General features: G+C 46.9%; 1 protein-coding gene across 1 annotated transcript in view; it reads left to right on the top strand.

Annotated features, from left to right (window-relative positions):
• The first annotated feature begins 633 nt into the window (after window positions 1-633).
• Prdm6 (PR/SET domain 6) overlaps window positions 634-13,790 on the top strand; it is a 99,340-nt gene continuing 86,183 nt past the window's right edge. Inside the window, exons 1-3 of the mRNA XM_005330880.4 lie at window positions 634-1,029; window positions 1,513-2,137; window positions 10,857-11,164. Of these exons, the coding sequence (XP_005330937.2) occupies window positions 1,528-2,137; window positions 10,857-11,164 (918 nt within the window). The 5' untranslated portion in view covers window positions 634-1,029; window positions 1,513-1,527. The remainder of the gene's footprint in view (window positions 1,030-1,512; window positions 2,138-10,856; window positions 11,165-13,790) is intronic.

The following is a 13,790-nucleotide window of genomic DNA, read 5'->3' as shown; positions in this document are numbered from 1 at the left end:
TGCAGACGCCTCCCAGCCCTACGGTTAGGCTGGAGTCCCGCCAGGATAATCTGCTCTTTAGAGACCCTTGATCCTATGCCTTCCACATCGCCAAGTTGGCTCCTCAGCTGCAGTCTGAGGGTTTCCCTCCAGCGCAACCTACCCCCAACTTTTCTCCTTGGAGGATTTATGTTAGAGGCTGCTTGGCGGGCAAGTTGACTCTGGCACCTAGCAGCACTCCAGGAAAAACCCAGCCGGGATAAAGTGCAAACTCGATCCGGGTCTGGGTCTACTCGCCCGGAGGCGCGCGCTTGTTCCGGAGCGGACACCGAGCGTCTGCAGAGGTGCATTCTGGTTTCTGCATTCCCATTGCTTTCAGGATCAAGGCACTGCTCCGGCACCTAGAAAACACATATGGACAGAAAAAGACAACAGGCGAGCTGGAGACGTCACACCAAAAAAAGTGGGGGGTGGGAGGGCAGAGGAGGTATTTGTGCGAGAGAGGCGCACGGGCTGTAAGTGGGTCCAGCCGAGTTAGAACTTCCTTCTTCCCTCTCCCCTCCCCTTCGTTCTGGCCTGCCTCCCGCCTCCTCCCCCACCCCACTTTTCTTCTCTCTCTCTCTCTCTCTCTCTCTCTCTCTCTCTCTCTCTCTCTCTCACACACACACACACACACACACACACACACACACACACACACACACAAACACACGCACACACTTGTATTTTGTGCTGTCGTAAAACCCACGTGTCCAGGCAGGAGGTTTACAGAGTGGAGCCCAGGAGCCGGGACGCGACAGCGGCCAAGCTCAGCAGCCCACGGCGGCTACGTCCGGCTCTGGTACGCTTGCCCTCCGGCGCCCTCAGCGGGCCTACAAGTTCTTCGTTCAAATCCCTGGAGGGTTCCTGGCGGCGGGATCTCTAAGGCTCTCCACCCACACTGCCTGCGGGCATGTAGCGCACCCGGGACGCACACCCTCCGGCTCGCTAGCCGAGACCCCGCAAGCGCGCACACACCCACCGCGGCTCCGAGTGGCTCCGAGTTTCCAGGTAAAGTGAGGCTCCCCTGGGGCTAGGAGTCTGGGGCCCCAAGGGTAGGGAGGTTGGAGGTCTCAGGTTGGGGGCGGGGGGCGAGACTGTCCCGCCTCCCGGCGCCTGAGGCCAACGCGGCTCGGGCTCTGCGCCACTTCGGCTCGGGTCGGCTCCAGGGCGCTGGCTGAGGGCGGGGGCTGCGTCTTGCAGCCGAGTTTCGCGGGGAAAGCGCCTTCTCACCGGGTCCCAGCCTTGCACGTTGCTAGCTGAGATCGCAGGCTGGAGGCAGTGTAGGGTGCGTGCAGCTACACGCGTGGCATAGCTTGGGAGTAAACTTTGAGCCCCGAGTTAGGAAAGAGGGATCCGCCAAACCGACTGCTGCTGGCGGAGCCAGGGTCTCTGGCGCTTGTTCCAGGGTCGCGGCGGCCCTCCTCCCCGACCCTCTTGCCCAGGACCGGGATCTGGCTCACGTGCGCCCTCCTCTCTGCCCTCTGCCCCCAGCTCCAGGCGTCGGACATGCTGAAGCCGGGAGACCCCGGCGGCTCGGCCTTCCTCAAAGTGGACCCAGCCTACCTGCAGCACTGGCAGCAACTCTTCCCTCATGGAGGCGGCGGCGGCCCGCTCAAAGGCAGCGGGGCCGCTGGTCCTCTGGGCGCGCCTCAACCCCTGCAGCCACCGCCGCCGCCGCCGCCGCCGCCACCACCCCCGCAGGAGCGCTCCGAGCCTCCGCCGGACAGCCTGCGTCCGCGGCCGGCTTCGCTTTCCTCGGCTTCGTCCACCCCGGCTTCCTCCTCCACCTCAGCCTCTTCTGCCTCCTCCTGCGCTGCTGCCGCGGCAGCCGCCGCCGCCGCCGCGCTGGCGGGTCTCTCGGCTCTGCCAGTGGCGCAGCTGCCGGTGTTCGCGCCTCTAGCCGCCGCCACCGTGGCCACGGAGCCGCTGCCCCCAAAAGACTTGTACCTCGGCGCTATCTCGGGCTCAGGGCTCTCCAAGTGCGGCGGCGGCAGCGGGGATAGCCGGGGCGTCCCGCGCTTCCGCTGCAGCGCCGAGGAGCTGGACTATTACCTGTATGGCCAGCAGCGCATGGAGATCATCCCACTCAACCAGCACACCAGCGACCCCAACAACCGTACGTAGTCGCAGCCTTCGCGCTTTCTCTTGTGGCGCCAGTTGGAGAGGCGGGTCCGAATAGGGTGAAACCGGGTATGGGGTGCTGGTCCAAGATACGGTCGGGCGCCTCCCAGATCACTGTAGCAAAAGTTTTCTGGCGTTGTAGAAGGAAGAAAATCAAATGGGATGATCGGGTGGCACCTTGGTGTTATTTCTTTCCCCTTACTTCATCCCTTGCTTCACAGCCGCAAGTTATTAGGACCAGAGTTGCCCCCAACCAGGCCATACAGACCCCCGCCCTCCTGTCGGACTGTGCTCTAGGTCGGGCTGGTACTGGCATCGCGCTACAGGGAGTGCCCGGGATTGGTCCAGCCTAGCCTTAACCTGGACGAGGGAGGGACTCTCAGCTTTTCTGAGGAACGTGGAAGTCGGCGTTTTTATCTTTACACCTCATCTCTGGAGTTAACAGCATAAGCTCATTTTCGGGCCTCGGGTTGTCGGGAATCCTTCAGGAGCTGTTGGCTGGCGTGGCCTCACTCCAGTAGAGGTTCTGGATGACAATGGGTCTCTCCTAACAGATAGGCATTATTCATAGGTCTACTGTTTATTTAGAAAAGGAGGAAAAGAATAATGCCCGATAATTTCCGACTTCAGGAAAGGGTCGTTCCCTGAGAATCCCGCATTCTCTGAGCACCCTTGATCCTGAAACGTTGGTTCATTTACTTATTTATTAAAGTTAAGAGTGACAGTAATTTAACAAAAGAAGGTTACTGTCTTTACAGAAAATTGTAAATGCCTATCTAAACGCCAACACTCTTCTTGCTCTGTTTCTATATTCACACTTTCAAATGCTTATTGCAAGTACAGTTCCATTTTGAGGTTTTGAAGCAAAACTCTTAATGAAAATCATGAATATGTAATTGCTTTATATCCATTTCTTATTAGTAATTTCAGAAGTTATGGTGTATGTATGCCTAAAGCTTTGGGATTAGTGTTATACTTCCAGAGACCTTTGGAGATAACATTAAAGGAGACTAAGAAAATCACACTGAAAGCAAGACAGCTTTTGAAGGACCAGCATGCATTTCAGCTATTTTCTTCATCTGGCTTCTGTATGAGGAAAGTTGATCCTAAGTATTTATATTTATTCTATTTTGAAGGAGTTTCTTCTTGAAGAATATCTATAACTTCACAGACTTCTTAATTTGTTATAAAGGCAAAATAACTTGAGTTACAGCAATTTAAAGGAATCACAAAGTAGTTGGTTGGATGGGAAAACATTGGATGTTAGCATAGTGATTGAGGTGTATTAATCTTTTCATAATGGTTGGAGGTAATTGCTGTGATAACCAGAGATAATAATTACTACCACCCCCCCACCACCATTAACAACAATAAAAGCAGTTGTATTTACTTTTTTCCTTTCTACAATCTGAGGGTAAAGTACTGGTTTAAAATAGGAGTTTTAATGCTAATTTTGTATGCAGTTAAGAAAACTCATGTTTCAAAATTTCAGTTAACATTTTATAAAATTACATTCTTGTAATGGATTTAAAAAATATTTATTTCTTAATGAATTTCTTACTTGCGTTGTTTTCAAAGCAGTTCTTTTAAAATGTGGGGAAAATAATAAATGCTTCAGAAAAGGCATTTCTTACTGCTCTGTGGATTATAGCTATTGTAGGTTGGGCATGTCTCATGAAGCTTGCAGAGTTTTCTGAATTTAACAGTGCTGGAAAAGACAACAGCAACACACCCCAAAGCCCTGACTGTGTGTCAGACTCCCTAAATTGTTTACAATGCAGTCTTGAGATTTATTATATTTTCTCTAGAGGAAATGTAGACTAGTCAGAGAAAGAATTAGGATAGATTACTAATTAATATATGGATATTGAACCAATTTATTGCCTAGGTATCTTTTTTTCTGATTGGAGGAAATGAGTTATGATTTTTATTTAAATTATTCCTGTTGTGTTCATCTTTTGGCATCTCCTTTTGAGTCAGTTGAACTGTTTCAATATTCAGAGTGCAAGGGCAAGGGGTGGGGGAAGAAGTTAGAATGTACTCTTAAAGTTATACCCAAAGTTGGTCACTAATTAAAGGGACATTGAGAAAGAAAATAAAAAGCTAAGGTAACTCTGGGTAATGCTGGAAGACCAGGCCTCCGGTTCTAGGAACTTCTCAAGAGAAACAAGCTTAGGCACTCATGAAAATATGGGATGTGTTTTACAAAGATGAAAAGTGATTGAACTTAACCCAAGTAGGGGCTTAAAACAAATTACAAATGCAAAAACTGAGACACTTTCCCCTCTTGGTTTAGGTCACTTGAAAGACTGAAAATAAAAGCTTCTCATTCCCCTGTTGTGTGTGGGTGGGGTGTGGTGAGAGGCAGGGTGGAGGCAGAAGAGAAGCACCTATTAATTTATCATGTGTAGATTTTCTAGTGTTCCTTTTAGTTTCTTGCCATTTCCCTCTAACAGAAATCTGTGAAGTGACCACTCAACCTTGCTTCATTTTGTCACTTTGTATTTTAAAGAGTATCCAGTACATTTTCTCTTTTTCTTACTAGGCAAAGAAAGGGGCTTCCTTATTTCTCCCTTCCCTTTACAAGAGTAACTTTTGCCTGGCATCAGCAATATATAATATTCTCTGTAAAAAAAGAACCCAGTAACACTTGTTTCACCCTGAAACTTTAGTGTCCATCTATGGCAAATGCCATAGTGAAGGAGCTTGTAGATCTTTCACACAAAAAGATTTTAAAACGGCTCAAACTGCAAGTTAGCCCAAGTGATCTCCTCCGGTATATTTCTGTTATCTAACTCCGTGCATCAGTTTACTGTGATTGAACACGCTTTCCACTGAAGCTCTGAATGCTCAGCAGCTACTGCTGCTTCTCCTAAAAGTCAAGTGCTGCGTCCAGTACGCAGGGGAAGGGGTGGGGTCGAGGCTCTGGGGCTTTTCTTCCACGTCTTGTATTACTGCCCCCATTAGCTTCTGAGTTGCTTGAAGCTGTTTCCGTCAGGCTTCCAGCACAGCGGTTGCTTCTTGGGCTCTGGGAATTGGTATGTTGTGTGTGACCTTGTCGCTACTCTTGGAAGGGAGCGAGACGCCGTCACTGGGCTTGCCTGGTGTTTGTACGGAGGACCTTAGGTCGTCTTTCCGCACAGCCCAATTAGTTTTTTAATACGCTTTGGTAAGAATTTCCTTCCTAGTATCAGACAGGGAGGCGGGAAATAAGACACCGTTTGGACGTCTAGACGTAGAGTTGAGCCACCCTTAATCTTTCCTAGTTGGGGGTCTCTATCCACTCCGATTTGCTGGAACCCTCCTGCGCAAGGAGTAGAATGAATCAACAGAGCCGGTGTGTGCACCAGTGTAGGAACAGGATTGGAGGCCCCACTGTTGGCAGCGTCACACTTGCCAAAAGTTTGGGGAGAAGGGCTGGGAAGAGAAGGAAATCTGGGGCTAGGACTGGCTTGTCTGGTTGCTAGAGCCCCTGCTATAGGATCTGGGAAAGAAATAAGGAAGGGAGAGTGTTTTCTGACCTTGCACTAATCCGGGTTAGAAAACGCAGAGTCTTCTTTGGGGAGCTTCGAACCCAGTGGTCAGTGGTCCACCAGTAGGCTCTGCGTGCCACCTAGGCACATCCTCTGTGCTCCTCCTGCCGCGTCTCCACAAACAGTGACCAGCTAGCGATTTAGATTTCAGACTTGGTCCCTGGTGGGAGGGAGGCTCAGAGTCGGTGTGTGGGCTTTTATGTTGTTCTATTTTTCTTTTTCTCTTTTCTCTCTTTTTGTGTGCTGGCCCAGCCCCATCCCGTAACACACATGATTTAGCTATTTTACATCATTCGTTATCTAGCGCCCTGAAACTGAACATAGAGTCATATATTAGATTGAGGTTAGAAGAGGTGGCGACTGTTTATTTAAGGTGATAAAATGGTCCATCAGCAGTAATCTCCATCGATATGTGCCACCAGGAGATGAAGGATGAGGGGACAAGCCACAATTAATTGCCCTATAGTTTTGTAGGAGAGAGTGAGCCAGCCCAGACCCGCTTCGATCTCCTCTCCCGACTCCTATTCATCATCTCCGCATTGTATATGGCGGCCTCACAGGGGCAGGGGCCGGCGAGGTTTATCTCCGCGCAATATTCTCTCACCCTCACACACAGGCGCTCCCATTTAATTTATTAATACAGTCATCGGAAGACAAATAAAATCCACATTTTTCCCTTCCCCCTTTCTTCCCTCCCCTTTTTGTTTCTCCCACTTGGTCCCAGGGCCAAGGCGGCAGCCAGGCGGGGCAGAGAAAGCCCAGCGCATCTGCAATTCGCGGGGGCGGGGAGCTTTAAACTCCAGTAGAGAGGGAGTCCCGGAGAGGATGCTAGGAGAGCCGCCCAGCTGGGACACAACCACAATCGACTCCTCTTTCGGTGGCCTCTCCTTTCCTAACCCTCCTCGGCCTCAGGATCTGCTTCTAGAACTGCTCCAGAGACTTTCAGAGACCCTTGCTCGCTGGAAAAGTGAGCCCAGTGTGTGTCAGGGTGCAGCGGGGCCTTCGGAATGTGGGTGGCAGCAGCCACGCCTGGTGACCCACCTCGCGCAGAAGCGGGACAAGGCCTTCACAACGCAGATTTCGGTGCGAGGCCTGGGCTCCCCATCGTGCCCATCATTTGCACTGTCCCCATTCCATCCAGCCTGTAGTGCGGGAAGGCAGGAAGAACAGTGTGGTCTGACGCGTGGGGAGCGTGAACCCTGGTCCTAAGGTTCCCAGCTGCCGAGATCAGTCTGCCTTTGGCTGCTAGTTCAGTTAGTCATCCCCACCACTACCTAGGGTGCATGCGTCTCTGCCAGCAGGCGGCACTCCCGGGGTCGCGTCGTCGGGCACAGATCGATGGGCGTTGGCCTCTAGGGCTCAGCTTGACCGGCCAAGGGCTGCAACCTCAGCGGTCAGGGAGGATTTACAGCCCAAGCCTGTACCGCCGCCCAGGCGAGAAAGCAAGCTTTTCATCTCTACTCTTCGGTTCAGCTAACAGAGCGCAGTAAAGTCGGGCAGAAGCATTGGAGAGGCTTTGAGGAAAGGCTTGGCGTGGCGGGCACTCGCTGGCTCTGACTATGCCCAATACGTACCTTTGGGCCTTTCCATACACCAAAAGCCCTGGAGCGTTTTATATTTCACTTTTCCTAGAATGAGAAATGAAATTTCAGAAAAGAAAACCATGGCTTGCTTTGCCCCCTTTACCTTAATATAGATTCATTTAAAATGATAATGATAAAAAGTAAATACACTTGTAAAAAAAATTCACACAATAAGAATATGAAAGGAAGAGTGAAAGTCTGCTCTCCACTTCACTTGGACAGGCCTTCTGAAGTCAGTAGGTGAACAAGTCTGCAACCTAATGATGGCCTCTTGCCTGAATCAGGGACCCATAGACAGCTCAAGATAGAAAGGGGACTATGATAATTTATACTCCCTAATGCTAAAATCAGGTTTCAAAGACTCTCTCTTGGAGAATATGAAAATCTCATACATATTGAAATTTTTATGAATAATAATTATGAACTTGTATAAACACTCCATCTCTGATTTTGAAAGTGGGAATATTTATGTATCTCCTCCTTATGAATGCAACTGGACTTGTCTTATGTATTGCTTGGACTGAAATGCTGTGTGTAATGTAAATGTGTATGTGTGCATATATATAATGGTGACATATATATTGTGTTGTATATATATTTATAAGTAGTTTGGGGATCTAACCTTCTCTGTCAAATCTTTTCATGTAGGTGTTTATGGCTGGCTGGCTAAAAACCACCTTACTAAAATATTTGTCAACTTGTGACATATTTGTCAACCCTGAGAAGTAAGTTACCGAGTTTAACTTTGTCAAACTACTCTGGGATTCTAAGAAATAAGAAGTAAAATGTTTTTAGATAGAGAGATCTTTTGTATTAAAAACATTAGCATATAACATAAAGTTGGCAATCCAACTTTTCAGGCAGAATATTTTGATAAAACTCAAAGTAGTTTACAAATTAAACTCATGTTGAGTGGGTTATTTAAAGTGGATTGGACCTCTCCACTTTATAGTGGACTTAATGTACAAGTGGTCTTTTAGGTATTGGGGGAGCCTAGATTTTTTTCAGTACTCTGCAAAATACTACTATTAAGTTTTTTTTTCCATGAGACTTGAAGAGAGGGCTTTAGAGGACTTCTTGGAGAAAGAACTTAACTTTAGTTTTATTGACATTCATTACAAATATTATTAGAAGTGTGCTTCTTGTCTGTGGTGGATAGTGGCTGGAGTTTATTGCTCCTTATTTTATTACTGATTTAATTGATGTGATTTTGTCTGTGGAGATATTGGAAGTTGATAGAATCTCTGGTAAAGGCCATTAGGGGTATGAATAGCAAATGTTTTTGCTTCTCACCCTTTGCTTCATTGAGTCAACTAGGAAGAAAAAATCTGTTAAGCAACTCTCTGAGGGTGATTTATATTTATTTTCATGGGCACATTGCCTTTGCTTATTGTCTCTTGTTTTTTAACTATTTTTGCTAGGTGCTGAAAGGCCATCTCCAAAGTTAGACACTAACATTCATAATTATGGACATTAGCTATTTACTTTCCTATCCATTATCTTATTTCAGTTTCTCCATATCTAAGAGTGTGGGAAATTGAGATATCTCTGTAACTTAATTATGCCAAAGCAGTTTTGTGGCCTCTCCCCAATAGTTAGTAAAGTGAACTATTTCAGTTCTATTGGTTGATTCACAATTGGTCAACTTGCAATTCTGGTGATGCATTATTTGACTCATCTGCAAAATAAGAATACTATATTGGCAGTATGGCTTAAGATATATGCATGGAACATAGTAGGCACTCAGTAAAGGTATTGTCTTTCTTTTTTTCATTCCCACATTGTTAAGTTTTTATTTTGACTATCAAAAGCTTGAGAGGGTGTGCGAAATATGTGTGTTTTGGAGGAGCTGACTTATGGATAAGTGTTTGCCTACTTCTGTCTAGGCCCTTGGTTCAAAAGTGTAGCTTTAACAGTTTTAACATTAGCTTGTCACTTACAAAGGGAAACCTTTGTGTTAAGGGAGGCTCAGACACTTCACCACCTGCAAAAACAGGTGGTTGCTTCTCACCTGAGAGGCGTGGTGATCCCTCCAAGAAGTCCAATTCAGAATGTTCCCTCATTCCTTGGGCTATCTGGGGAAGGAGTAGAGGGGAACCACCAGCTGGTTGCATCCCTTTCACTGAGAAAGGATGCTCACACAGTCAATCCTGGCCTGCTGTGAAGTAAATGGTTAGTGGTGGGTTTGCTCATCATAATGGATTGTGATTCCCTGTTCCTGAAAAGTTCCTCACCAATACACATTATTCAAGTTCTTTGAGTGTTTCTGCACAGTGACACACACCAGAGTGATCCATCAGGCCTACCTGTGACAAAGGCCCAGTGCAGGTGCCTCAGGCCCTGAGAGCCGCTGTCCCAGTACCGGCACATCTGATGGTGACTGCATCTCACCATCTTCACCAGTCCAGACTGCGTTGCTTGAGGCTCCCCAGGGAGGGTGGGCCTGGGAGACCAGGTCGCGCCGGCGGGCGCCGAGGCTGCCTCCTCTGGGCAGGCCTGCCGCGCCGGGGCGCAGACACCGCGGCTCCGTCAGGCCCATTAATAACCCGGAGGGCACTGCGATCCGACAGCACGGTCGCTTTTCCTGCTTACCCCCCCTGGCTGCCTGGCCCCTTTGAGGGACACTGGGTGCTCATGACTAGCCCACTGTAGGGTGGAGGTCCTCTTGCGCTCAGGTTGCTCTGGAGAAAGTTGGAGCGGGACAGCTTCAGCAATAGTTTCAGTTTACTGCAAAAGATAATCGCATTTGCCTTAGATCAGCCGAAGAGGTCAGGAGTTGGGCCTTCTCCATTGAACCATTACCCTGATCATTAAATTTGCTCTTAGTTTCGGCTTCTGAGAAGAGTTTTTTGTGCAATTACAGACACACCTAACTTCCCAGAACCATCTCCCAGTCTTCACTCGCCCTTTCCTGGCTGAAATCCCTGAAGTGGGGGATAGCAGGGAAGTCAGAGGCTAGTGTCCAATTTCCCCGCAGCCTCCAGGGGCTGGGACCTGAGCTTCAACTTTGCCCCAGGCGGGCTCTGCCTGTGCAGGTTTTTGAGAAGTCGCGATGTCTGTTGCCCACCTGCCTTGGTGATTTTAAAACGTCTCTTCTCAAATTGTAAAAAGAGAAAAACCAAATCTCATCAGAAGACCAATGTAGAATCTCTGACATATCAGATTGGACAAAAGACGGACTTTGGGTGGCGGGTATGATGGTAAACACTTCCTGAAACGCCTGATAGAAGTCTTTGGACCTGGCTTCTTTGGTGATAGAGAGAAGGGAAGAGGCAGAGAAAGAGGAAGAAAGAGAGGTGGAAACCCGGAGGAGAGGCCTTGGGCATTTGGTTCTGTGCAGAGCGCGAAGATGTTATCAGCATCCTGCTCCAAAGGTGTTTTGGAGCCCAGGGTCCCAGCCAGGCAGATTTGGGTGCTAAGGCGCGGGCCCTTCTCTCCTACTCCTGGTGGCCTCGGCGCCCCCGTGGCGTCACCCGCCCCCTACCCCGCCCCACAGGTGGCCGATCCTGGCGGGCTTAGATGCTACCATCAAATGATAAGCTGCCTCAGATACCAGGTTAACCCTCTTCCTTCCTTTCCTCTCGCGTGTCTCCTGCAGGTTGCGATATGTGCGCGGACAACCGCAATGGCGAGTGCCCCATGCACGGCCCGCTGCACTCGCTGCGCCGGCTTGTGGGCACCAGCAGCGCCGCGGCCGCCGCACCTCCACCGGAGCTGCCTGAGTGGCTTCGGGACCTGCCAAGGGAGGTGTGCTTGTGCACCAGTACTGTGCCGGGCCTGGCGTATGGCATCTGTGCGGCACAAAGGATACAACAGGGTACCTGGATTGGGCCATTCCAGGGCGTGCTCCTGCCCCCGGAGAAGGTGCAGGCGGGCGCCGTGAGGAACACGCAGCATCTCTGGGAGGTAAGTGGAGTGGCGTCCCACTTCTGAGCACCTCACCACCGATCCTTAACCTGGGCCAGCACAGAGCCTGGTCCTTAGCAGGTGGCAACCTCAGAAGAGCCTTCCTTAAGCTCCAAGAGGATGTTGGAGAACAGATTTCCCTGATCTGTAGAAAATGCCTGAAGCACCTTGGGTGAGGAGGTTAGCCCAGTAGCATCTGGCAAAATGTCAGATTAGCCCTCAGGGCCTACTGGTTTCTAAAGACAGAGCCACCTTAACCTGCTTCTGTTCCAGCTGGGATGTATTTGACCACTGATCTGTCTGCATCTTGAGAAAAAGAAAACAGGCTAAGGAGATGGAGCAGAGACATTGGGCTTTGGGTTGACTTTTATGTCCCATTTAAGCTCTTCCATTGTTTCTGGGCCTAGGGCAGGAAGAAACAAAAGCACAGAGAGGAGATGAGATGAGGTGGGGTGGGGGGAGTCAGGTTTATTTTCTCTTTGTATTTGCTGAATGAGAGAGATCCAAACATGTTTCACAACGTCCAAAGTGCCCAAGCACTTTGTAAATTATATTGTAAATTTAAAGATTACAATTTTTTTCTTCTTTCTGAGAAAGTGAAGTCATGCAATTTTCAACAAAATGGAAAATCAAAATATGGGGAAACTCTGAGCATTTTTTTTTGTAACCCAATATCTGATGCTATTATTTAAAAATAACTTATCTGAAAAATGTTTAACTAAGATTTCTTCCAGGGTTTACTGGTTGATTATTGAGGTCCACTCTTGTAGAGGTAGACAATTATCATTAGGAAATCCCCAACTGATTTTAGCCACTTTCACTCATGTAAAGTTATTTATGAAATAAAAGATGCTATGAATCATAACCTTAACTAATATGTAAATCCAACTGTAGCCAGGTGAAATAATGAAGTAGAAACAGTCAGAAAAGAAAGCTTCTTAATTACCAAGTGGCAAATTGACATGGGCCCCAGAGTTCCAATAACGGGATATTTCTGCAACACTTAGCTCAGTGGCTTGTCAACATGATCACTTTTACTGTGAGATGCCTCACAGTCACTAAATAAAACTCATGGGACTCAATAATCCACTCAAACGTTTGTTGAGCCCCCATTCAGGCGGGTAATGTATCAGGTCCCAGAGATACAGTATCTTGGAGATAGTGTTATGAAAAACAAACTTGGTGTCCAGAAACCCCACATGACTATTGGGATTGGGGTGTTGAGGCCTGTATTTACAGAGCTCCCTTTGATGGAGGAGGAGCTGAATGTGTGAGACCAATGTGAGGACATGCTACCTTCCTCACAGTAGTCCCCCAGAGTCTTGCACCCAGCTCCCTCAGGTCCCACTTTACTCCTAAACTGTGTTTGGTAAACAGTTATACCCTTTCCATCTTTCAGAAAAGGATTCCTGAGCAAGGGGTAAAAAAAAATGGGCATATGGGGCTTTTCTTAAAAATAAAAAGAGCAGATGGGGCTTTTCTTAAAAGTAAAAAAAGAAACATTTAATTTCTAAAGCAGGGCAGGAGAAAATGGTTTGGTGCGTAGGTCCATATAGGTAGTTTAGAAGTTAGAGCTTGGACACAGGAAAACTGACAACTGGAACATAATCAAAGCATCTGGTTTTGAATCATTTCCTAGTTTTTGTTGTTTGTTTGTTTGTTTGTTTCTGACTACTTGGTTGTAACTGCTAGTGTGGTTTAAAGTTTAAAACCATTTTCAAGCACTTTTCAGATTCCAGTGGTGTTATTAGGAACAGTAATATCATGTAATTAGGGGTCTGCCAGTTCTTTTCTGGATCATAAAGTAGTTGTTCTGTGCTACAGATTTGTTCTATCTGAAAATGTTAAACTGATAACTAGTATATTGCCCTCTGATGCCCATTTTTTAGAGTACAGAAGAAAAAATAATAAATGTGAATAAAAAATACCATAGTAAAAAAATTTTTTTTGAGAAGGCTTTAAATGATTAGAATATTGGCAAAGGGCTACTACACATATAGAATAGGATAGTTTATATTAACACAGTGGGACCTTTCTTTGATACCTTTACTTGTACTTAATGAAATTAAACTTCTATTATAGTAAAGAGACTGGGACATGTAGTCTGCTTTCTTCTTTTTCTTGGGGCTTCTATAGATATAAAATGAGTCTTACCTATTGTTTGGGGTGAGTCAGGAGGACATGTAGAGTTAGTTCTGTGATATAAGAAGGACTTACTTGGTGTAAGCCTAAATGATATAAAACTCCATACTCCTAAATTCAAGACATATTAATATATTTGTTTTAGTCGTTTGTACAATAGTTATAATAATACACATTTGGGGGATTGAAGGAATACTAAGATTTCAGCTATGTACAGTGTCTCCTGGGACTTCATAAAAAAACACAACTAACCAGGGCCAGGTCATGTAGTGCCAACGTCTATTTGTAAAATACAACTCTTCTAAAAATAAATTTCAGATTTTTATTAGCATAATTACCTTTTAAGGTATGAAGTACAAATTTATTTTTAATTTTAAGCATCATAATTTATGAAATGTGACTATTTAGGTACATTTATGACAGAAGATTCTCGTTTTTTAAATTTTATTTTTTCCTTTTAAACCTAAATTCTGATGTGAAAAAA

This window comes from Ictidomys tridecemlineatus, chromosome 1 (genome assembly GCF_052094955.1).
Source record: "Ictidomys tridecemlineatus isolate mIctTri1 chromosome 1, mIctTri1.hap1, whole genome shotgun sequence".
Taxonomy (NCBI): domain Eukaryota; kingdom Metazoa; phylum Chordata; class Mammalia; order Rodentia; family Sciuridae; genus Ictidomys; species Ictidomys tridecemlineatus.
Note: the sequence above shows the minus strand (reverse complement) of the source record. Positions and strands in the feature narration are given on the sequence as shown.